This window comes from Psammomys obesus, unplaced genomic scaffold, assembly GCF_907164565.1.
Source record: "Psammomys obesus unplaced genomic scaffold, mPsaObe1.curated_primary_1811, whole genome shotgun sequence".
NCBI classification, from domain to species: domain Eukaryota; kingdom Metazoa; phylum Chordata; class Mammalia; order Rodentia; family Muridae; genus Psammomys; species Psammomys obesus.
The window spans coordinates 10,651,601-10,677,442 of NW_026585691.1; the positions used below are offsets into that span (position 1 = coordinate 10,651,601).

The 25,842-nt window shown below is 42.7% G+C and overlaps 1 protein-coding gene across 1 annotated transcript in view; it reads right to left on the reverse strand.

Moving 5' to 3' along the window:
* Positions 1-24,238, reverse strand: part of Unc13c (unc-13 homolog C) — a 415,893-nt gene extending 391,655 nt beyond the window's left edge. The window contains exon 1 of the mRNA XM_055598476.1: positions 21,261-24,238. Within this exon, the coding sequence (XP_055454451.1) occupies positions 21,261-24,225 (2,965 nt within the window). The 5' untranslated portion in view covers positions 24,226-24,238. The remainder of the gene's footprint in view (positions 1-21,260) is intronic.
* Between the last annotated feature and the right edge of the window lie 1,604 nt (positions 24,239-25,842).

The window sequence follows — 25,842 nt, forward strand, 5'->3', positions numbered from 1 at the left end:
GACATGAAATGAAGGATTGTGTCAACTCAGCAGGACAATAAAGTCAAGTGAGAGTTCATAGAGAGCATTTCTTGGAAGTTCTGTTCTCTAAGTGGCCAGAGTCTGATAACTTCCTATAGAACACTCACTATCTTCCCGGCTTTGCATACTGTACACCGGGAATGTCAAAAGAGTCATTGGAGACTGCTCTAGTTTACGCTGTCAAAGTCAAAGTGAAAGCACCATGGGAGTCTCTGGACTGCCCTGTTCTTTTTATATGTCCAGCTTTGCTGTAGGTTACTAAACTTCTCCAACTCCATAAAAGAAAGCCAGCTTAAGCCAGATGGGTGGGATTAACTCACATTGTGAGTACAGAGGAGAGTTGCAATAGACCAGAGACACATAGAAGGGGATCTAGCTTAGAGCAAGACAGTGGGATGAAACCTCCTTGGAACCCCTTTTCTCATACATGTGGAAACTATAGCTCAGAGTGATAGTTGATCAGGTATCACAGGTACACTGGAATTCCCATCCCCCCCCCACACATATACACATGTCTAAAGAACAGAAGATGTTTCTGTGACAACCCCCAGTGACGTCAGGAAACTCACACTTTCCCTAAGGCTCATTCCTTGGTGCATGAATTGAAGACTTTGAACCGGATAGGGATTCTCCCATCTGAAGAATACAAAAACTTAAGCTGCCTTATCTGTCTTGGATGCTTGGGATGGCTCTGGGAATCTTTGGCTTTTGCACTTCAGGATCTGTAGCACCCCAGGTCAATAATGATTGGATATGGTCATCCAGAAAGCCCCTTTACCCCTAGCATCTCAGGATTTGGGGAACATTTGGGTAGTTTTGAAACAGGACCTTTCACTGACCTAATACTCACCAAGTAGGCTAGAATGGCCAGCCATTGAGTTCTGGAGATCTGCCTGTCTCTACCACTCCAGTGCTGAAACCATAAACATACCCTACCAGGCCCATCATTTATGTGCATTCTGGGGATCAAACTCTGGTTTTAATGCCTGTATGGCAAGCCCTTTGCTCACTGAGCTATCTTCCCAGTTTCACAAATGACAATAACTCTTTGTAGCTACAAGTCACAGATTCTCAGACTACAAAGTCCCCAACGTACATTTGCAAGGCAACAGAATTTATGACTGCACCTCATCTTTCTTCCCTCTCTCTAACATCTATCATCTCCACACAAGAAACTAAATTGTCTTCTGTTTAATTTAACACCTTTCTGCTGTGTGGATCCTGTGCATGGCTTGGCTTTAGAAGTCTTGTCCTGGACTCTCTGCTTCCTACCGCACAACCCTCATCCATCCTCATTTGTGTTGATGCCATCTTGGATGATGGAAAGTTTCTAATCACCTGCAGAAATTGGCTCCACATTCCTCTCTGAGTGATGGCGCTAGGGTACCTACGTTTATCTCTCTGTAATAATGTCAGAGTACTGGACACTACCCAGACAGAAAGATGATTTAAAGTGATTTACAATAAGTTCAGTTAGGATTTGAAGGGAGCATCTCATAGAGAAGGAGTTTCAGGGGGAAAAGGTGTGGTTTTCTGTAATGATTTCTGCCTGTTGAAAAGAAGAGTGTTATAAAATACCTTGGGGTGACTCTAACCAAGCAAGTGAAAGACCTGTTTGAAAAATCTTTAATTCTCTGAAGAAAGAAATTGAAGAAGATATCAGAAGATAGAAAGATCTCCCGTGCTCATGGATTGGTAGGATTAACATTGTGAAAATGGCCATCCTGCCAAAAGCAATCTACAGATTCAACGCAATTCCCATCAAAATACCAACTCAGTTATTTACAGATCTTGAAAGAAAGATTCTCAGCCTCATATGGAGAAACAAAAAAACCCAGAATCTCCAAAACAATCCTGTACAACAACAGATCATCTGGAGATATCTCCATCCTGATCTTAAGCTGTACTACAGAGCAATAGTAATAAAAAAATGCATGGTATTGGCATAGAAACAGAAAGGAGAATCAATGGAACTGAATAGAAGACCCAGAAATAAACCTACACAGCTATGAATACTTGATTTTTGACAAAGAAGCCAAAAACATTCAATGGAAAAAGACAGCATCTTCAACAAATGGTGCTGGTCCAACTGGATGTCTACATGTAGAAAAATAAAAATAGATCCATATTTATCACCCTGCACAAAACTAAAGTCCAAATGGATCAAAGACCTCAACATAAAACCAGATACTCTAAATCGGTTAGAAGAAAAAGTGGGGAAGAGCCTAGAACTCTTCTAGGCACAGGAGATAACAGAACACCAACAGCACAGGCTCTAAGAACAACAATCAATAAATGCGACCTCATGAAACTGAAAAGCTTCTGTAAAGCAAAAGACACTGTTGTCAGAACAAAATGACAGCCTACAGAATGGGAAAGGATCTTCACCAACCCTATATCTGACAGAGGACTAATATCCAGTATATATAAAGAACTCAAGAAGTTAAAATGCAAAAAATCAAGTAATCCAATTAAAAAATGGGGCACGGAGTTAAACAGAGAACTCTCTGTAGAGGATTGTAGAATGGCAGAGAAACACTTAAAGAAATGCTCAACATCCTTAGCCATCAAGGAGATGCAAATCAAAATGACCCTGAGATTTCACCTTACACCCATCAGAATGACTAAGACCAAAAATTCAAGTGACAACACATGTTGGAGAGGACGTGGAGAAAAGGGAACCCTCCTACATTGCTGGTGGGAATGTAAACTTGTACAACCATTTTGGAAATTAATCTGGCACATTCTCAGACAAATAGGAATAGTGATTCCTCAAGATCCAGCTATACCACTCTTAGGCATATATCCAAAAGATGCTCAAGTACACAACAAGGACATTTGCTCAACCATGTTTATAGCAGCTTTATTCATAATAGCCAGAACCTGGAAACAACCCAGATGTCCCTCAGTTGAGGAATGGATACAGAAATTGTGGTACTTTTACACAATGGAATACTACTCAGCAATTAAAACCGAGGAAATCATGAAATTTGCAGGCAAATGGTGGGACCTAGAATCGATCATCTTTTGTGAGGTATCCCAAAAGGAGAAAGACATAAATGGTATATACTCACTTATATAGACATTTAAGATAGGATAAATATACTGAAATATATACATCTAAAGAAGATAAACAAGAAAGAGGACTCGGGGTAAGATGACCAATCCTCACTTAGAAAGACAAATGGAATGGACATTGGATGTGGGAGAAAACAAGTAACAGGACAGGAGCCTACAGCAGAGGGCCTCTAAAAGACTCTACCTAGCAGTGTATCAAAGCAAATATTAAGACTCATAACCAAACCTTCGACAGAGTGCAGGGAATCATATGAAAGAAGGGGGAGTTAGTAAGACCTGGAGAGTACAGGAGTGCCACAAGTACCAAATATATCAGGGCACAGGGGTCTTTCATGAGACTGTTTCTCCAACCAAGGACCATGTATGGATATAACCTAGAACCCCTGCTTGGATAAAGCCCATGGTAGCTCAGGGTCCAAATGGGTTCTCTAATAAGGGGACAGGGACTATTTCTGACATGAACTCAATGGTGAGCTCTTCGACAGCCCCCCAATGGAGGAACAGCCTTGCTAGGCCCCAGAAGAGGACATTGCATCCAGGCCTGAAGAGAATTGATAAGCTAGGGTCAGATGGAAGGGGAGGAGATCCTCCCCTATTAGCGGACTTGGAAAGGGGCAGGGAGGAGATGAGGGAGGGAAGGTAGGATTGGGAGGGAAGGAGGGAGGGGACTACGCCTGGGATACAAAATAAATAACCTGTGATTAATATAAAAATAAACAAATTTAAAAAAAGAAGAGTGTTTTGTTGTTGCTGTTGTTGTTGTTATTGATGATGATGATTCAGGGTAAGGACTACACTAACCTGTGGGTATAAGGATAAATATTTAGAACGTAATCAGAGATTGTATTGGTTTAGTAAAGTAGCAGTTGTAGGTTCTCTTCTAAAGTCCATGACTTCATTAGCCATGGTTAGTTGTCATGGTTTTCCTTTTTTTGAGCAGACCTGAAGTTCAGTTAGAGAGCTGTTGGTTACTGTCAGAGTATGCACGCCACTACTGAACCCTTAGAGTTCAGTTTTCTAATACTTTGCTGGTTATTCTTGTGGTCATAGGCATCATAGCTTAGGGCTATTGGTTGCTTTCTGTCTTTAGAAGATTGCATGGAGGCTTCTGGTACCATGAAGGGCAGCACTCGGGGAAGAGGCTTTCTGGTGAGTTCCAGTTCAGAAGTCTTTGAGCCTTGTGCCTAAAGTGCATGGTGTCTCCAGCAACAGGGACTATCTTCCACCGATAGGGACAACCAAGGGAAATAGCAATAGCCTACAACACTGTGACAGTCTCTTAGACACACTTTTTCCCATTAATGTATCTATTTACTCACGTTATACCCTGAACGCAGCCCTCCCTCCCATCCTCACACTCATGCTTCTTCTACTCCTATTTTCTTCAGGGAAGGGTATGTCCTCAATGGGTACCAACCGGTCCTGGCACATCAAGTTACAGCAGGCCTAGGGCATCCTCTCCTACGGGGCCATTTCTTTTCTTTTGTTGATCCTTTGCTTTTTGCATCCTTTACATATTTTAGATATTACTCCCGTCAGATACATATAGCTGGTAATCATCGTCTCCCATTTGTGAGCTTCCTCTTCACCCAATTATTGTTTCTTTAGGTGTTCAGAAGCTTTACAGTTTTATGAAATCCCACTTGTCAATTGTTGCTCTTAATTCTTGGGCAAATAGAGTCTATTTAGGAAATCCTTTTCTATAAATTTCCTGTAGGGCACTGCCTATGTACCCTAGCAGTTTCTTCTAGCAGTTTCAGTGTTTCATGTTTAGGTCTTTGATCTATTTAGAGTCCATTTTTATGCTGGGTGATAAATATAGGCTTAATTTCATTCTTCTCCATGTAGACATTAAGTATTTCCAGCATTATTTGTTGAAGATGCTTTCTTTTTTCCAGCATATATTTTTTTACATGAAGTTACATGTATTCATGTTTTGATCTTTGGTCTACATGTTTGCTTTTATGCTTTTTTGTTTTTATCACTATGGCTCTGTAAATGGTAATCTCTCCATTGTTCTTTTTGCTCAGGATTGTTTTGGCTCTCTGGAGTCTTTTACGGTTCCATATGAATTTTAGGAAAATATTCTCAAGTCCAATAAAGAATGAGATGGAGATTTTAATTTGGGATTGTGTTGAATGTGTAAATAGCTTTTGGCATATAGTTCACAACATTAATTCTGTCAATCCATGAGCATAGGATGGCTTTCCATCCTATGCTGACTAGTATTCCATTGTGTAAATTTACCACAATTTCTTTATCCATTCCTCAGTGGAGGCTGTTATGAATAAAGCTGCTATGAACATAGTTGAACATATCTTCTTGTTGTATGGTGGAACATCTTTTGGGTATATGCCTGAAAGTTGTATAGCTGGGTCTTGGGGTAATGCTATTCCCAATTTTTTGAGAAAGCACCACATTGATTTCCAAAGTAGCTGGACACATTTGTATTTCCACTAGCAATGGAGGAGGGTTCCCTTTTCTCCATAAACTAGCCAGCATGTGCTGTCGCTTGAGGTTTTGATTTTAGCCATTCTGATGGGTTTAAGATGGAATCTCAGAGTCGTTTTGATTTGCATTTCTACGATGATAAGAACATTAAACATTTCTTTAAGTGCTTGATCGTTCAAGGTTCTTCTGTTGATAGTTCTCTCTTAGCTCAGTACCTCGTTTTTAAATTGGGTTATTTGGTTTGTTGATGTTTAATTTCTTGAGGTCTTTGTATATTTTAGATACTAGACCTCTGTTGTTGTTTTTTTTAAATTCTGTGTCCTGTGGTTCATGCAGGAAATTCTAATTAGCAAACATTTCCATAGGACTGGTAAGTTTGGAGAGAAGATACTACCTTGATCCTTCATATTGTTTGTGTCTTTGTGACGAGATTTGGGCTTGTGAACTTCTTTTGTTAGTTCTGTGTCTGATATGGATTGAGAAGGTTGAAGCAGAAATGAGGATATTTGGGCAGGCTGGGACTCAAGTATGGGAATGGCTTAGGTAGGATAAAGCCAGGTAGATGAAAGGAACTGAGCTGGTGTGCTGGATGTGCCTCTGGGTCCAAGCCTGGAGTGGGGAGGTAGATCTGGCTGTGGAGAGAGGTTGGATGTGGTGTGAGAGATGCCTGTGTATGGGAGGGGGCAGGTAGCCTGGCAGAAGCCTAGAAGTTAGTTGTGGCCCAGAGAAGGGGTGACCAGACAAGCCAGTGTACTGGATGTGGGATCAGGCCTGGACTGGTTTGGATGGGAAGGATGCAGGAAGGTGAGGGTCATGCCGACCCCTTTGATGCAGGATGTGGGTCCTGAACCTAGGTCCTCATCCTTGCAAGACAAGCACTCAGCTGACTGAGTCATCTCAGTCTCATTATGTACCTTTAGCAAGTGCTATTTGCAGATGTTTAGAGCATAATCTGTATTTCACAGGACACTGTGGCAAAAAGAGCCACATACGTGCACATTTGTAAACAAAGGTGTTTCTGATAAAATTAAAAGTGCTCATTACTGTCACATTGTTCTTGAAAATAGTGACAGCAGTTTGTACACACTGGGGCATTTTGAAGTAGCCATGAAGAAGAGTTTTAGACTCCTCAGTCACAGCAAATTTTGTATCACAGGAACTAGATCAACTGGGTTCTTTCCAGTCTGTTCTCCTGGCTCTACAGTCTTCCTCCTAAATTTAAAATCTTTTTGTGAGAAATACAGGCAGTACTCAGGCATAAGAGAGATTGTGAAGTCAGTTTCTTGGGGGAAAAAAAAAGCCTGTACAGTCAAATTACATTAGAGAATATAATTGCTTACAAACTACATTGCATATAGTTTTATATAACAATTGTGCATATCCAGTTCTATGCAAATTTTATTAAGTGTATGATGATATGCAATGCAAATCAAGTGGTCACAAAGAATGGAATTTCACATTATTGTATTCTTTAAAAACAGTCATTTATTTGACTCAAGGAGATGCTCCCAAAGAGTCATCTCTTTAGAATTACTGAGACCAATAATTATATTCCCTATCTTGTTGTATTCCATACGCCCAAATGAAACAGAATTAGAGCAAATAGTTTGCATGGATTTCCTTTAAAAAGAGGCAAACTGCAGAAGTATGAGTTGCATTAAAGAGATGGCTCAGGCAATGGCTGCTTTTCCATAGAATCTGGGTTCAATTCCCAGGCACCCATATGGCAGCTCACAGTTGTCTATAACTCTTGTTCTAGGAGATCCAACACCCTTAAACAGATATACATACAGGTACACACAAATGTGCATAGATTTTTAAAAATTAAAAAGAAACCAAAAAGTACGGTAAGGTCCAGAGACCTGACCCAGGAATGACCATCATGCTCAGTACTTAAGGACAAAGAGGAGAAATCTGTATACCCAGGACAAACTACCTTGGTGCCTGACACACACCCAGAGAGAGAGAGAGAGAGAGAGAGAGAGAGAGAGAGAGAGAGAGAGCGCCAGCACAGCAAAGCAGGGAGTGAGGAAATGGTGCTGGAAGCCTGCTGGCACAGGAGCCAGACAAATACACCCCAGAACCAAAGCTCAGTGAATGGACTGGCGAGGGGTTTATGGCTCCATCTCCATCATTCTCTGTGTTTCTCACTCTCTGCCAGTAGAGTTCAACTAAATTCAAGGACCTTCGTTAGATTCCACACCCTAAAAAGAGGGTCATGCTAGAATGCTCATTGTAATTGCATGCTTTTCTGAGCACACAGGAAATAAAGTCTGGCGGGGGGGGGGGCGGCATATACATGTTTCATATTCAACCAGGTGATCAGGAAAGGTATTCATGAAGCTTGTGCTGGGATCTATGTATTAAGGTGTGTGACTTTCCTCCTTCGCATCACTTAATGTGCTGTGGGATAAATACAAGCAGCTGAAGCCTGGCCCTGGCACATCCCTGGATCTGGGATCTTATTTGTGAGACAGGAGGAGAGGGTTGGTTAGATGTGGGAGTCTTCTGTTTGGCCAGTTGGCAGATGCTCCAGAGATCCTACCAAGCACAGACATTCTCAGGTTCTAGAGATCAGAATCAGAACTCAGAACATGGACACAGAAGCTGTCACCTAGTGGATGCTGGCACGCAGTGGGGCTTCATAACTGTGTCCCGCGACTACAAAGACCCACCCCAGCTACAACTGCAAAATAATGGGAGAAAGTTGGGAAGATGGTCTACAGAATGATGGTCCCATCATCTGGCGACAGTGTCTCACTAACTTCTTGCAAAAGGTTTCTGACAATATTAACTGTTAATTCTTTATTTATGTACTTTTCAGGGTGTCAGACTAATGGGAGTAAGTGGAAACATGCTAGTATTCTGAACTTGTGTTTCTTTAAGTTAGAAGCTGGATTCTGAGGCACCAAACTCTACTGTACATTGCTTTTATGCTATCATTAAGAATGCTATTTTTGTGCCAGTAATCCTTTAATTTTTAAAATTTTTTTAATTAATTAAGCCAATTTACATCTCAGTCATAGGCTCCTCCTTCCTCTCCTCAGTCCAACCCCCTCCCACATACCCTCTGCCCTATTCCTCAGATTAGGGGAGCCCCCCACCCTGCCCAGACACCCCAGTCATCACACGAGGACTGAGTTTCTCTTCCTCCCCTGTGGCCTGGTAGGCAGTACTATCAACATAGTCCATGTCAGAAATACCCCCACTCCCCTAACTAGTGGGCTGACATGAAGCCTAAGATGTCCATGGGACCCGTCTTTTCAGGTTCTGGGCATTGTAGTATGTCTATCTTGTATGAATGGATAGAACTAGAAAAGATCATCTTGATTGTGGTAACCCAGACTCAAAGAGACACTCATGATACATTCACTATAAGCAGATTTTAGTCATATAGCAATACTTTTTTAAAAATAATCTTTTAAAAAATTATCTCTCTTTCTCTGTGTGTGTGTTTGTGTGTGTGAGTGCAGGTTGCTAGGCTATGGGGATGTGATAGTTTAATTTTTTTGTCAGCTTGACACAAGCTAGGGTCATGTGAGAAAAGAAAAATCTCAGTTGCAAATACCTCCCTCATGTTGCCCTGTAAGCAAGTCTTTAGAGTATTTTCTTGATTAATGATGGATGCAGGAGGACCTATCCCAGGGTGGATCTAGGGGAGAGGGAAGCTGAGGAAGCTGGGAGGTGGAGATGGAGAGGGGGCTGCAGTTGGGTTGCATTGTATGAAAAAAAAAAGTAAAGACTGGGGGAAATCTCCTTCATCCCAGCATCCCTGTAACCAATAGAGTGCCATTTCATCAATTGACTTGATTTTTCTTGACATGAAGATGATTGCCTTCCGAACAAACTACATTTCCTTCTAAGTTATTTCATCTAAAACCAAACCATGACAGAGCGAGCAAAACAAATGGTAAAATTAAATTACAATAAGAACAATTATACTCATGATAGCATAATAGCACTCAAGATGTAGCAACCATGTGACCCTGAACTGGAAAGTAGATGCATTCTCTACTTCTATCACCATTATCAGTCTCCATGACACATACATTCAGGTCTTTTTCAGAAGAAAAGTAAATTCTTCTGGTGAACAGCCCAGAAGATAAAGACAGCGGAGTTATCTTATTATGCGGAGCCAGCACCTGTGTGATAGTTTACATAAAACTCACATAAAAGTTCAGTCATTACATAGGATTATTTCTGTATAGTAACTGCTTTTCATGACAATGTGACTTTATTAACCACATAATACACATGACTGAATTATGATTAACTTGAAATTAAAAACCAAAGTTCCATTGTATTACTACTCTTATGTCTAGAAACATCAAGGAAAACCGATGGCCCAGCTGCCTGAAGAGTTAGGTTTCTGTGCTTGCAGGTGTATATGGGAGCACATCTTCTGGAGCCCTTTCTGAATATATGCTACAGACCAACATTCGACTTCTTTCTATGTCCCATCATCAATATGTCCCAGAAGGTAGAGACTCCCAGTTGCTCAATTGGTATTTTATTTAATCCTAGTCTTACTTGCATTCGGCTTTTAAAATGGTGTGATTTGGGTGTATCTGGACACGGCCAGACATCCAAAAGCCATACTCTACAGACTCTTCCAAACCGAAAATGGGTGTATCATAGGAAAGCCTTTTATTCTATGCAGGAAGAAGAAAAGCATAAAATGAAAACACCCCCCCCCCAGGATATGTATCTTATTAACAAAAGAAAATTACGAGAACTATCATGTATTCCACAAAGCAAGGATGAGGAGTGTGATGGGACCAATGACGATTGAAGCAGCGAACAGCTAGCTTAGGAGATGATGCAGAGAACAGTACTGTTGTCTCGGGGAGGAACAACTTAAACAATGATACCAGAGAGCACATGGGTTAAGGGGGCCATATGCAAGAGATCCTGTGAGTTCTGTGCCTTTGACTCCCTTAAGATTTATATTGAGGGGCAAGAGAGATGTCCATGCAGTTCAGAGCACTGGTTGCTCTTCCAGAGGATGGACATTCAATTCCCAGCACCCATATAGAAGCTTGTAACTGCTTGTAACTCCAATCCCAGGAGAGCCAAAACACACTTCTGGCCTCCTTGAGCATGCAGGTGAAGCACATACATACATGGCAGGCAAAACATCCATGTACATAAAATAAGAAAGAAGTATAGTAAAGTAATAAAATCCACATTGAAACATCATCCCTGTGGCAACGATACTGGTGGTATAGTCTTAGATGTGCAGATGGACCATGAGGGCTCTGCCCTTGTGAGTGATATCAGTCACCCTCCTCTTACTGAAGACTTTCAGAAAGTGGTTTTCTCCTCTGTCATCCTGTCCATTTGTCGTGTGAGAACTGAACGCTCCCTCGTCTGGTAGATGTAATATTCCAGTTCTGTCATGGAAATAGGATACAGCCCTATCCCTCCACCAGAATCTTCTGGCATCTTTTCTTTGCGTGCCAAGCCTTTGGAAGTATGATAAATTCACCTCTGTCCCTTATAATTCAGACAGCCTTAATCATTCTTTATTCTTAACAATTCAAAAGGCTAAGACCAAGAGGAAGATCCCAGAAGCCCCATTTACATCCACTCCTTTTGCCCTAGTGCTTTTGATATAAACAAATGTGGATTTTTATCACTACTGCTACCGCTGCTAATTTTATTTATTATATTTTTTTACTTTATGTATACGCATATTTTCCCTACGTGTGTCTGTGCACCACATGTATGTGGCGCCCACAGAGGTCAGAAGAGAGCTGTGGATTTCATGGAGTTACAGGAAGTTGTAAGCTGGAAACTCAACCTGGGTCCTCTGAAAAGCAACAAGTGCTCTTAACTGCTGAGCCTTCTCTCTCTCCAGACACATGCTGAGCCACCTCTCCAGGCCCACTAACAATTTCTAATCGAGCTGACCTTTCTGCCTCAGACCATTTTCAAATCCACTCTGATCAGATTGTAATTAGTTTCATCCTTTTCAGTTTTGTGCCTGCTGTTCACAAGAGGTTGTATGAAAACGAACAGCAGGGATGTATTTGAACTCTGGCTCCCCTTTAGGGGAGATCACTGAGCAGGCTGCATTCAGCTTCCCAGCCTAAGGATCTGCTTTCTCATCAGCAAAATGAGGATAGTAATAGTTTTGGTGAGTGGCCTTAGTTTGGTCCTGTTATACAGCAAAGGCAGAAACAGGACACGGACCTGATAGTAATTAGTTTCTTTGTGTACGAAGTCCCTGAAAGCAGGAGTGAGGGGTGAGGAGGTGGGGGGAGGGGGAGAGTGGGAGGACAGAGCGTGAGGAGGAGGTAGAGCGGTGCTCCTGAGATGGCTGTTGCAGACTGTGGGGCTGGCCTGGCTGGCCAGGGGCACCGAGACAGCCCTGACTGCTCTAAAGGGTAAGGATTCTGGGCAGCTGTGCAGAAGTGGCTGACCTTTTATGGGTGAGGAGTGCTGAGGAGGTCATCTGACATTGGAAAGAGTGAAGCAGAGCTCTGAAAGAATGAAGGTGCTTACCTGAGGGCAAGGGGCATGGAGCATGGTCGAGGACTACGGTATGTGGTGGCTGTGGCTATAATCAGGGGAATGCTGGGAAGCGGGGCGCTGGGAACACTTTCAGCACCTCCTGAGCCCGTGTGCAAAGTTAGGTGGAAGAATGCAAAGTACTCGACACTGTTCGGGGCAAACTAAGTTGTGAGCAGTTTAGAACTTCTTTTTATGGCCTCACTGCATTGTTAGTGATATCTAACGATTAAGCAACAATAACGAAGTCCCTATACCATTAGCCGCCCAGTTAGGTAATGATCTTTCCTGCGGTTTTCCTTTCATGTCTAACCACAATGTCATATATACTATTTGTATAAGCTGGTGCCCAAAAGTTGGCGCTTAGAGACAGTTGAATTACAGTTTGAAGAGCCACTTGTTTCCCATAACAGAAGGCCCAGGAAGTGAACTCGAAGAGCCTTCACTTGGACTCTGATTGTAGCAAGGAAGAATTCTTATTGGATCGTGAGTATGAATTTATGTGTGTGCGTGTGCATGTACGTAAATACGTACAGGCACATACGTGTGTGTGTGTGTGTGTGTGTGTGTGTGTGTGTGTGTGTGTGTGTAAGGCCAAAGGACGATATCAGGCATCTTCTCGTTTACTCTCCACATTACTTTTTGACTCAGGATCTCTCACTGACTCCCCTGCAGCGGCCGGCCACCAAGCTCCCAGCACCCTCCTAGCTCTGCCTCCCCATACCACGACATCAGATATTGTGTGAGTGCTGGGATCCAGACTCAGTCCCGCACGATTATGGAGCGACCTCTTTACTGAGACATCTCCCGAGCTCGGGGCGGGTATCCTTTTATCCTGTGCTTTCTCTACACACTCCCGGGTGCTCACTGAATGCCGCTTCGCTTGGCTTGGTTACCTTTGTCGCTACTGCCCCCACAATCTCCTCTCTGCCCCAGGCATATTAATAAACTGGATGGTCCAGGCAGTTGTGTGCTCCCGTGTTTCATGAAAATATTAATAAATACAGCTATTGGGCTCAGCCCAGTTCCCCAAAGCTGCCTGAACACAGCGCTGTTCTGAAATTCAAATACCAGAAATAAGCATCTAATTGATCACTTCCCCAAATGCATTCTGGGCCATTATTTTAGCTTACAGGAGAATCGCCCTGGAAGATAATCAGAGCATTTGGCTTCTGCCTCCTATTTCTCAGAAATAGTTTATGATCTGAAATAGAAATCATTGTGCCTGTTAGGTAGGGCGGCTTCTGCTGCTAATTTACTGTTTGAGCAAAAGCTTATCTTGTTGGTAAGTACTTACTTTCTCTCTTTCACAGGAAAGGGTGGCTTATCTGCATTTAAAGTATGGAGCCTGAGCCACAAAGGAGTTAAACAACTTGCCAACAATTGCATAACTTATAGGGTGACTGCAGACACTTGGCCCATAACCACCACTTTTGGCTGCCTTGGTGGGCTACTATTGATCACAGGAAGAAATGATAAAGGTAGAGGACGTCACAGCTTGGTCCGGGGGCAGCAGGGAGGGATACTTGGCTAGTGCTGCGGGCCTCACTGCTCTCTTAGACCCCATGCTAAAAATAGTCCAAAAGAACCTGACATCTTGACAGTTTTGCAAACTTGTGTGTATCTCTACTTACGGAGAGGTGACAGGGAGAGGGCAGGACACACAGACAAGAAGATTACTTGAAAGGCTCTCACCAAGTCCAAGCAAAAAAATAAAAATAAAAAAAAAACAAAAACAAACAAACAAACAAAAAAAAAAACTGAGTAATAAGATGAAGGCAGAAAGGACAGTTGAAGTTAGAGAGGAAATTGCATTGCTCATGCTGTCTTTGGGGCCTGCTGGCATTACCTACCGAAAGAGACATAAAGGTGATTTTTCAATACAGAAAATTGTGGTTTTGCTGCTGTTGTTATTGTTTTATTTCTGAGGGCCTCTGTTGGATAGAGTCAGAAAGAACCAGACCTGACAAATGGGACGTGGAACAAGTTCCCATGCTACACATGCTATTTTCTTTGAAAGATGCTTGTTTTGGGTGTCTGGGGAGATCAATCAGTGGATAAAGTATTTGCCATGCAAGCATGAGGACCTGAGTTTGGATCTCCACCATTCATGTAGAAGGCATGTTCACTAATATGCACCTACAATCCTGACACTAAAATGTGGAGATGGGCAAATCCTGGGAGCTTGGCAGCCAACCAGTTTAGCTGATGCAATAAGCCTCAGTTTCAGCAAGAAACCCTGCCTCAGAGGGCTAGAGGAAGACAGCTGCACATCAGTCTCTGGCCTCCACATGGACAAGTCCATACACACTCAACTATACTCAAACTCATGCATACACACACACACACACACACACACACACACACACAAACTCAAAAAAAGGAAGAGGTAAAAGTGTCCAAAAGTATTGAAAAAAATGTTCAACACCATAATTATCAGCACAGTATTAGCTGGAACCCACGGCCCTGTTACAATGCCTATTATCAGAAAGTTGAATGAAAAGTGCTCAGGACAAGAAGAAAACCACACTTTACATGGTCAATGGGGGAAATAGCCACTTTGTAAAACAGTAGGGAGGTTCAACAAAAGGTTTAAATAGAAGAGTATGGCGTCATTATTTCCATTCTGGGGACATGCAAAGGATTCAAGTCAGCATATTAAAGAGGTAACTGTACTACTGTGTTCATGGGAAAAGTCTCTCATGCACAACTGCCTGTAATTTCAGTTCCAGGGGATTCAACACTCTCTCCTGGTGGCACTACACACACAACACACACACACACACACACACACACACACACACACAGTTAAAAACCAAAATAAATCTTAATAGGAATACACTATGCTACATCTATAGAATCAAACAGTAATTAGCCTAAGAAGCAAGTTCTGTCAGTGCTGGCAAGATGGGTAGATACTGATGACATTGTGCAGAGTGAAGTATGCCAGGCACAGAAAGATGGGAGCTGTATTACTCCATGTATTGAAAATCCACAAATATCCGCTCGTTAGAGACAGAAGGCGGAAAGATTGTGGTCAGATGCTGAAGGGGCCAGGGAGGAGGAAGGATGGGTAACAGATGCTGCACAAAGGGTAGAATGCTTAGTAAAAGTGTGATGTTGTAAGATGATTGACCGCAGTGTGACATTCGAGGTTGTTAAAGAGATATATTTTTTAAATATTCTTCCCACAGAGATGATAAGTCAATTTGATGAGGAATGTGCTAATTAGCTTGACTTCTGTGCCAAGATCAAGACACCCCGATGGATTCCATAAGTACATGCAGTTCTGATAAGTGGAAACTTCTGAAAAGATGATTATATTGTAGACAATTCTAGAATATTAAGAGCAAGTGGTTCTAGACCAAAGCTCATTATACATTTCATATGTGGATTTAAGTTGGTTTCTACTGTTACCGCTATGCTTGGTTTGGAGGAAGATTTAGGGGCTTGAGGAGAGAAAAAAAGCAGGGAGAGAGGTGCAGGCGTATGTGTTGAGGAGGGATCAGAGGGAGGAAGGGGGTGAGACTAGAAACTGCCTCAAGTTTTCAAAAACAGCTATAAAGCGGGAAGAATTCATACAGAATTATTTACTGGGTGATTTCTAATGAAAATTTTCTCAGTGTACTCTAAAAATAAATGATTTCTAGGATTGGGGCGATCAGGAAGCTGTGGTAGGGATGTATGGCATGGGAGAAGAATAAATAAAATTTAAAATCCTGTTTATTATTTTATGCCTCTGTGGTGTATCTAGGTGTATGTGTGTGTACCATAGCATTTGGTGTCTGCAGAACCAAGAAGAGGGTATAGGATCCCCCGGAACTGGAGTTATAGGCAGTTTTGAACTGCCAGGCGTACACTGGGGACTGATCCCAGGTCTTCTACAAAAAGCAGCAAGTGCTCTTGGCCACAAAGTCAGCTCCCCAGCCTCCGAAGGAGGTAATTTCTAAACTTTTCAGTTCATGCTTGATTTTTAAGAAACAAACCCATCGCTTCTCTACATTTTAATGGGTAGATATTCCTAAATGCTTTCAATAAAAATTAAAAATCTGTTACTCTAAGAGGGCTAGAAAAATCATTATTGATTTTGTTGGGGTTTTTTTTTTCTTTCTTCTTTTTAAATTTAGAAAGACATTAGCATATTTCTACAGGCTGATTCTCTACCAGGTTAAGATGAACAGGAAATTAAAGATCGCGCTGTGTGCAAGTATTGCTGTACAGCATTCGGTGATGCTCTTCAAATGGGCCCTAATAGATCCAGCAAGAGTTTTTCAAAGTCCAGCTCTGGTCTGCACTCTAGGGGTGAGGCCTGGCTCTGGCCTGGACTATGCAGTGGGGCCCAGGTGACTCAATAACTGGAAACGGAAAGTCCTGGAGAGACAGCTGAGGCTGGGCCTTAGGATAGGTTACACAGTTTGGGTGATATGTGTACTATGTAAAAAGCAGTCCATACACCTCGTCTTCTCACAGATGAGAGATTCTTAAGCCAAAATTGGGAGAATCATAATTTGACTTTGGTTTTCATAGTAAAAACCAAATAAATATTATTCACTATCTTGAAGTATATATAACCAAGAAATATCAATTTTATTGGAAAAGAAGAGAGTTTGGAAGACTTCATCTCAATGGTCTAAACCAGATATTTGCACGTGTATGTATGTTTATACATACACATGTACAGCAATATGGAGAGATAAGCTTTCATCATGAACCTTTCAAAAAGTCATGACCATAGCCATTGGCCACCAGGGAGGTTGGAACTTGAACTCTACTTCGAAGATTTTGCTTGTCATTTTCTTTTTTCCTTTTTTTTTGTCACTCTTTCTTTTTTATGTGAGCATGAAGCCAACCCTTGAACTCATGGCCTTTCTGTGTGAAGCTTAATTGAGCTTCTGAATTATGGTTCAGAAGAGTAACAAGAAGCATATGCAAACACAAGGTGGACTCCAGGGCCAAGAGAGAGATACGCAGAAATTCAAAGGAGACTAGTGTGAACTCCTCTTAGGGATTGGTCGTTGGCTGAAGGCAGAAATCAAAGCAGTCTTAGGATGACACTGAGTTTGACCCAGCTATGCAAAAGACACCACCCAACAAGGCCCAGTGACAGGGAAGATTTGGACCCCACAGTGGCAGGTATTTTGGCCATATAGAGTCTAAGATTTCTTAGGCTACTGGAATGTTGATGGGGTGAAGTCTTTTTCATAATACCATCACCAAATAGGCACAACCATTAAGGGTTTCTTGTCTGTAGGCTATGAAGATAAGAGTTGAAATAATTCAAGTGTTTGAACATGTAATTTTGTAATACTATGTTTGGGCCTCCACATCCCACAGAGATTTCCAGCAAGACCTTTCTAGCCAGGCAGCCATGGAGAGCAAGTGTGCAGGCACCTGCCCAAGGCTCAGTGAGCAGATGGCCCTGGGCACAAAACCATCACCACAATTGGCACCTTGTTGGGTGCCTGGAGCAGGAAAGGGCCTGGAAAAGTCCTTCTCTGGCTGTCCTTCCGTCAGAAGCATATTGGGAGCACAGGATGGGAAAAATGCCTGGTCACTGCCAAGTGGAGCTGAGCTGCCCTTTGAAATCCAGGCTGCTGCAGCCCCCTGGGGAGTCAAGCTGTTGCCTTTCAACAACCAGAGTGGCTCTTAAGGAAGTGTGTTCTGATTTCCTGTAGTACTAGTACGGTGAGATCCCTCAAAGTCCATCCAAAGCTGCCTCATGGGGCGGCAATAAGACAAGACAAGAGGGTTCTGAGTCCTCTGCGGACTTGCTGGGGATGTCAAATACATGGCCCAGCTTTCTCTGATTCAGAGTCCTCACATAGGTGACAGTATAGCCAACGTGTTCCCAAGAAAAAATACCACTGATGATGGGGCGAGAGGGTCATTATCAGAGCAATCTAATTTGTAGAGGCTTCCTAATGTGGAATTTTCGATTTAACTTTTATGTAAACGTTGTGTATATTTCTAAGAAAAAAGATAGATAGATAGATAGATAGATAGATAGATAGATAGATAGATAGATAGAAGATAGATAAATAGATGATAGTAAAAATGATTATAGTGAAACAAATAGGCATATTCATTACATCACCTGCTCAACCCTTGGTGTGTGTCAAGAACACAAATCCAGAATACAACAACCGTAATCTGCTCTAGTCATCATGATGCCATTGGATCCCAGACTTGGCAAACCCCTCGTATTTACCATTTATCTCCTTTCCCTGAGATGTCTTGCTCCCTCCTCTACACTCCCTGCTCACCGCTGTTTTACTGATACTTTCACTCTCTATTTCATGTTTTTGGTAAGTGCTCAAGAGGGAACTCCGAGCTCTCACGCAGTAGTTGATTGCTCTGTCAACGAGCTCTACTCAAGCCCTGCCTGCCTTTGTTAAGATGCCTCATGCAAGTTGTGTCCTGTGATATTGTTGTGTCCAAAATTACTTAATAAAGGATAATGTAGAGACCCATGTTTGCTGTAACAAATGGCAAGATATTTAGAAAGCCAAATATTCCCTGTTTATATACATTAATTTCCTTCTTAAAAAAAAAAAAGTAGGAACACTGGCTGTTCTTGCAGAGGACACAGATTCAGTTCCCAGCACCCGCATGACGGCTCACAACCCCTTCTAAACTCCAGTTCCAAAGGAGCCAAGGCCTCTTCTGGCCTCTGAGGGCACCGGGCCCCCTGGCGGTACACAGACATATGTGTGAAGATCACTGAGAAGCAGTAACTAACAGAATTTTTAATTGAAGATCCACAGTTTTCGTCTGAAATATAAGGATTTGCTATATTTATACTGCTTAATATTTCAAACCAATACCTTTAACCTGCTGACTGTAAACACATATCTATTATATCACATTAGACACACACACACACACACACACACACACACACCAGTTTAGTCTTTAAGCAACTTGCTGAATCCACAGTAAATTTTAAAAAAAAAAGCCCAATTTCCAGATTCAATCTAAAAAACAATCTGTCAGCTTAATTTTACTGACAAGGACTTCCACAGACATTTACCCTGATGGGGGATAATATTATTCTAATGTAATTATATTTACATAACAATAACATTAGACTGTTGTGTATTTTCAAATCAGTTCTGAGTAGTTAAGAGCTCTATTCTAAATCAGTAGCGAAGTCATAGGCAATGAACCTCCCACCTACTCCCCTCACCAGGACGTCTCTCCCTTAAGTACACAGGCTGCTTTGTCTCCTATAGTTAAGAGTTTTGAAGGAGAGGAGGCTGATTGTCTTAGGTGTCTTGTACTTAAAAAAATTTTTTTTTTTATAAACAGCATTAGTTTATTACTAGCTGTTTTGGTGACTTGAGTGTTCAAGGTCAAGGTGTCAGCAGGTTTGGTGTCTACTGGGGACCAGATCTCTGTTTGCAAGACAGTGTCTTGAGTGCTGTGTTCTCTGTGTCATAGAACTTGTGTCCTCAAATGGAAGAGGGCATAAGGGCAAAGGGTAGCTCATCCAGAGCTCATGGGTGCTCCTATCCAGCTGTCTTCATAAAATAACTAATCCTTTTGTGAGGGATTTACTCTCATGACTTAATCAGTTCAGAAGATATTGGTTTTTTTTTCCCAAAAATTATCAAATAGAAAATTTAATAAGACATACTATTTGATAATTATAGTAGAATTAGTTTAAATGCACACATGCTTACAATGGGGGTATTTAGTTTTTGTTTTCAGGAGCATATAGTAAGATAAAGATAAATGTGAAAAAATTCTATTGCCTTGGATAATAGTACTTTATTAAGATACCAATTCCCTCTAAAATTAACTTCAAAATTTAAATCCAAACCATCTTTTAGTTGGGTCTTTAAAGAGGTCAACTTCTGAAATTCATAGGAAAAAAGTCAATGTTTAATATGACAGTTTTCACAACTTGATAAATTAAGAATTGTGCCTTAGCTAAAAAGGCATGGAAGTAATTAGAGTAACTAGATCATCTCTCAAATTGGCAATAGGTTCTTTACAAATTATATTTGCTTCTGATGTGAATGTATGTGTTCCTCCAAAATATCTGTATTGGCACTTAAAACTCAAGGATGTAGTAACACTTGGGACTTTAGGTTTTGTACCATTTGATGATAAAGGTGACTGTTGACTCAGCAGCCTAGCCCTTTCAGTGAGAACCTCATAAGTTAAGAGTTTTTGATGGCCACAATCAGCGACCAGTGTACAAATTACACTATAATAGTATTTCAGAAGAGCAAATTAATAATCGATCATGTACACATGAGCCTTTAGAAAATATTATGTAGAAACAAATATTTTAGTAAAAGATCTGAACATTAAAATCTGAGAACACATAAAAATATCAATTTGTTTTAAAATGAGCTTTTGAAATGCTATCCCAAGATACAATAGGCATGCAAATACAATGTGATGTAAATAATTAAGGTGAGAACAAATGAGGTTTAGTTAATAAACAGAATAATGGACTCAGATCTATCCACAGCTACAAAATCCCACATTCAAAATCATTCCCCTAGGAAATTAAGGGAAATAGATCAGCTCTTCTCAATTTCATAACAGAGAAGCAACTTATAAACCACTCTTGAGGAAGCTCCCTACTCTCACTCTTTCAAAGAACGACTTCTGTCTGTGTTGGGGTGTCCCAGGCTCCTGGCAATATTGCACCTCTCAGCTTATTTAGCATGCGTTAGGCAAGTTGGCAATCAGCTACAGGTCTGGCTGGGGTTGGCCTTAAAACCCAGCTTCCCTTAACATCAGACTCCAGACTGTAGCTCTACAGAGAAATGTTTATAGTTGGCCCTGTATCTTCTCCAAATGTTTAAAATTAAATACTCCTCTCTCCTCATCCCTGCTACCTAGTGGAACCAGGACACGGGTGCTCAGATTCTTGGTGAAGAGCCTCCCCTTTTATTCCCCAATGCTTTCCTGCTCCTAGCACGAGAATCTTGGGTCACTAAGTACAGGGCTAGAGTTAGGCTCATTTTCATATGAACTATCTGAAATCTGTTTTTGTTTTCTTTGTGAGTCCCTTGCCGGGAGAGCTATACGAACCAAACAAAATTCTTCTCAGAACCCATACACACATATTCATTGCAGGTAAATTCCTTCTCCCAGCAAAGCCCAGACCATCCTGTACAATAGCACCAAGAAGTGTTAAGACATAGTTAGCACGTAACTTAGCATTTAAACTTGAGTACCTCCAGCCAGGATCTTCTCTTCCAGCTCTGCCATCTGCTTCTTATAGGCCCTTAAAGCCGCTTCTTTGAAGGAGGGTCGGATTCTCTTGGGCTTCATGACCTCTGGGGGCTCCGCAGGCAGGTTTCGGTTTTCATCCTCCACTAATTCCATCTCGACCGTCGGTTCGTTGAAGGCTTCCGGTTCTCCCTCACTAATGACGTCATCTGCCTGCCCATCGTAGCCCTCATCTTGTGGGGTCTCGTAAGGCGTTTCATAGGAAGGGTGGTCATAGTCCTTGATGGGCTCCTCCACTTCAGTGACACTAGTCCTGTTTTCCAGCTTAGCTAGGACTTGCTCCATCACTTCAACGTAATCGGTCTCGCTGTCAGCCACCGGTTCACTGTAGTCCTCCTCTTCCTCAGCTTTGTAGTAATAGGGTTCTGTGTAGACATCAGAGTCGAGGGTGGTGCTTGACTCATTTGCGGTGGACTGAGACAGTGTCCGAAATCTCCCCATTAAGGAAGAGCCGCTGTCCTCGCACCCACTGAGACTCTGCGTGCTCCTGTTCCACACCACCTCCAGCGCTGACTTCGCCCTCTGAAGAGTAGAGCCAAATTTGGGGAACTTAAAGGTCTTATCAGAAAGGTCAATGCTTAACCGACTGTGCCAGGACTTGGGCGGGGCCCCCTCCGAATCATCACTCTGTAGTTCACTTTGACTCCGATACATCATGACTGGCTGGCTTTGGTTGGGGTACAGGTCATTAGAATTGGCTTCCTGATAAGAATCGTACTGGCCAACCCACTGGCCTTGCGGTTCGTTATCCAAGCCAGGGCATGGAGAGGAGTTGTCATCCTGGGTTAAATCATAGCTTTCAGAGTCATCTTGAAGGTCACTGTGGCACTTGCCAAGGTCATCTAGGTCTTTGCTGAAGCCGTCCAGCTGCTGGTCAGACAAACTGTTGGTGTCATAGTCAAAGGTCTCCTGGGTGGATGAGTCTAAGCCAACATCAGTGCCTTGCCCTGCTTGATTCCACTCCTTCCAAGGGGACAGGTCCTCATGCAACGAGAGCTGGGAGCCGCTGAAATTGCTTCGGTCTCCGGACGCACATGCCATGCTGTTACTCATCCCACTGTCCACTGTTTCCGTGTTCTCAATTTCACTCTGCCCTTGCGCTGCTGGGATACTCTCATCCAAACCCTGGTCCTGGGGACTGTGGTATAAGGCAGGCATGCCCTCTTGCTTCCTCTGCCAAAGTTCCCGGTCGGAAGAGGAAAGGAGGGAGCTCCCGTTAGTTCTACAGAAAAACTGGCTTTCGGAAAAATCCTCCGAATAGGACTGACACAATTTGGAAAAATCTGATTCGGAACGACTAAGTTTAGGAGTGAAAAAGTCACTCTGGGAGTGCCAGAGTGGCGTGGCCTCCGCGTAGTGGGGTGTCTGTTTTTCTGGGGGTTTCGATGCTGGCGGTTGTGAGGGCCGTTTATCGTAGTCTGACTTCTGCGAGGTTCTGCTGTTGGCCGCTTTATTCCTAGCCCGAGCGCTGTGTGACTTGCCGCTGGACTTAGATGTATTTCCCTTGGCTGGGATGTCAGCGTAGGTGCTTCTGCTGAGGTCGGACTCCAGCTCTCTGTCACTGTCATGGGGTGACAGCCAAGCATTCTTCTTGGCTTTGGGCTCTGGCGTGAGGAGCTTCATATCCATACTCTCGTAGGTCTGGGAAGAAGGTAACGCCCCTTTGTCTTTCCGTTCCCTGATGTCGTAAGTCAGAATATCTGTGGAGACCCCGATGCCCGTGCCTTTGAGTTTATATGACTTCTTTAAGACGGAATCCCTTTGCTGGGGGGTTTCAAAGTACACTAAGATGGGCCGAGGTTTTGCGTTTGGGCAATCGCGTTGCTGCCCTATCCTCTGGGCAAATTCAATCTTAATAGCATTTGGTACGTCTGAGAAACCCATTTTCTCTACGAGAATCTGGTACACCACGCTCTCCACGTATTCGAGTCTTTCTTCAGGCACGTTTAAAAATCTCAGGCTTACCTTGCTCCCCATGTGACCCAGGTGCTTGATGTAATCATGGATGTCCCTGGTTTCCCTCCGAGCCTGGACGAACCCCGTGCGCAGCTGTTCGATCTCGCTCTGGACCACCTCCACGCTGCTGGAGATCTCGTCGATAGAGTACTTGAGAGCGTTCACATGCCCCCGGAGTTCGGAAAGTTCCGTTTCGATCTGACTTATTCCCTGGAGCTCTTTAAAGATCATCTCCATGACATCGTGGGTTTGGCTAATGCAGCCAGACGAGCTGAACCCTGGCTCCAAGACGTTTGTCTTTGGGTTCCGGGCAGTTCTATCCAAAGATTTGCTTCTTATGCCCCAGGTTTTCTTCACGGTGCTCAACTCCGAGTCTGAGGAGACGCACTCTTGGCTCTTCTTCCATTTCCTCAGCTTCCGTAGAGCACCCAGTTTTAAGGTGTGAAGGGTGCGCTCTCCATCCGAGCTGCCCTCGGAGGGCGCCAAGCTGCTGGAACTCTTCCTGTTCCGTCTGACAGGCATGGTGTGTGTTGACTGGGCCTGGTTTTCAGCGCTGCTCCTTAGCTCACTGAAGGATTCGGAATAGGAACTCTCGACGGAAGACAGCTCCTGGAGCACGTCCTCATCACTGTTGGTCACTGCCGTTTGCAAGCCATTGGCGATAGCGACACGGTAACTGAAGGTGGGTGACAAGGAGAAGTCTTTGTGGCCTTCCTCGTCTTCTACAGAGAAGTTACGAGCGGAGGAGCACTTTGCAATCCTTTTTACGGTGCTTTTCAGGGCATTAGACAATTTAGGGGGTTTAGTGTGGCCAGCAGTGGGAAAATCTTGATCTTTTTTTTGCTGACGGTTCTCTTTCTTTTTGGTTGTATTTCCCAGTTTCTTTGTAAACATTCCTTTGCAAAGCTTATGGATATAAGCTAAAATCAAGCTCTTGAAGAGACTGGCCACCATGGGGAGCAGTGACCGTGAGCTTTTCTAATCCAAGGAAGTGAACAAGGCACGGGGATGGCGGTCTGTGAACCCAGGGCCAGCATCACCGTTAAGCGGTGTCATCAACCACCAGAAGGAGCAGAAAGCAGATGGTGCCCAGCTGGAAAGTCAACGTTCTGTGGAATCTGCCAGCCTGGCTCCTCTGCTTGTGAGAGGCATTCTTTTCTGAAAGGGAGGTTTCATGGCTACTTCATGTCCACGTAACTTTATGATGTGTCTGAAAAGAAAGGGATGCTATAATCAGTACCAGGACTCAAGTCCCCATTCGTCCCGTTTCTAACATTTCCCAAGTTACTTGCAATACGGGGTGCATGCAAAATTGCAAAAAAAGGTATGTGGTTCTCTGAGTTTAAATAAAAATGCGCTCATTATATAATGCCCTTCCCTAAATCAGTTACTGCAATTGAAATAGTGACAGAAGGTATTAGGGTTACTTTTAAAAGATAACAAAATGACAATTTAAACATGGTCATGATGCCGTTCCTACTCTATTTCTTTTTCTAAACTCACACTTACTAACAGAAATGTAAGGATATAAGTATTTTCTCCCCATTCTAGACTCTCAAATTCACTGTATTTATATGACTCATGCTTGTAATCTCCATGCAGGCAAGACTTTTTTCAATAGAAATAAACTTCTTGATCTCATAGGAATTCAATAGTTGGGCATTCCTTAAACAAAGATTAAGATAACTAAAATTAGTGAATACTTCCATTGATGAATAAACACTAAGCGGTCAATGTAGACATAAAATCCGACAATGGACAATCATGAGTTGAAACACACTTTAAGGTTATGTTAGATTATACAGTGCAAAAACATAAAAATAGTAAAGTACACTTGAAAGGAGAGACACTAAAAGCAAAATGCAGCAGTCCACATCCTGAAAGAGCATTGCCCGCTTAGGCAACGGGTGTCGCCTCCTCACAGGTGGCTGAAAACTCATCCTCGGAGTCTCTTAGGAACATCATCAGAGATGGGTTCTCAAGCCACCAAATAAAATTGTACCACAGATGAAACATGCATACAGCTAATCAATAAACAGTGGGCCAGAGCTCTTCCTGAGATTTGTTTTTTTGAGGTATGATTGACAGACAACCATGGTGCCTTCACGACAGATCCTTTTCCAAACAGCAGGAGAAAAAGTTTTTATTTAGAACAGCTGACTACATGGCACACTGCCTCCTATGTGATAGACACTCAAAAGATTTGTGGAGTAGGTTATCATTGAAATATATCCCAGAGTAACAGTACTACCAAAGCCTCCGCTGGTTTTAAAGAATGGATTTGGGTAGGCAAACAGCCTACGTAATTCACCAAAGGATACATCATAGTCTTCATGAGTTTGCCGGCATCTCTGACTCTTCGTCTGCCTTCCACCACTTGGAAAACCTCCTGTTTCACTTCAGTCAGGCTCTGTGGGGACTTGTGAATACGCACTGTGGCAGAAAGCCAAGCTTCTCCAGGGAAGAGGGTATGTGAATGAGGAAGGCAGGAGAGCAGATGCAGAGAGAGGCTGGGGATGCTCAAGCCTGAGAGGACTCCCACCTGAGGAGGCAGGGGCTCTTCTCTGAGAC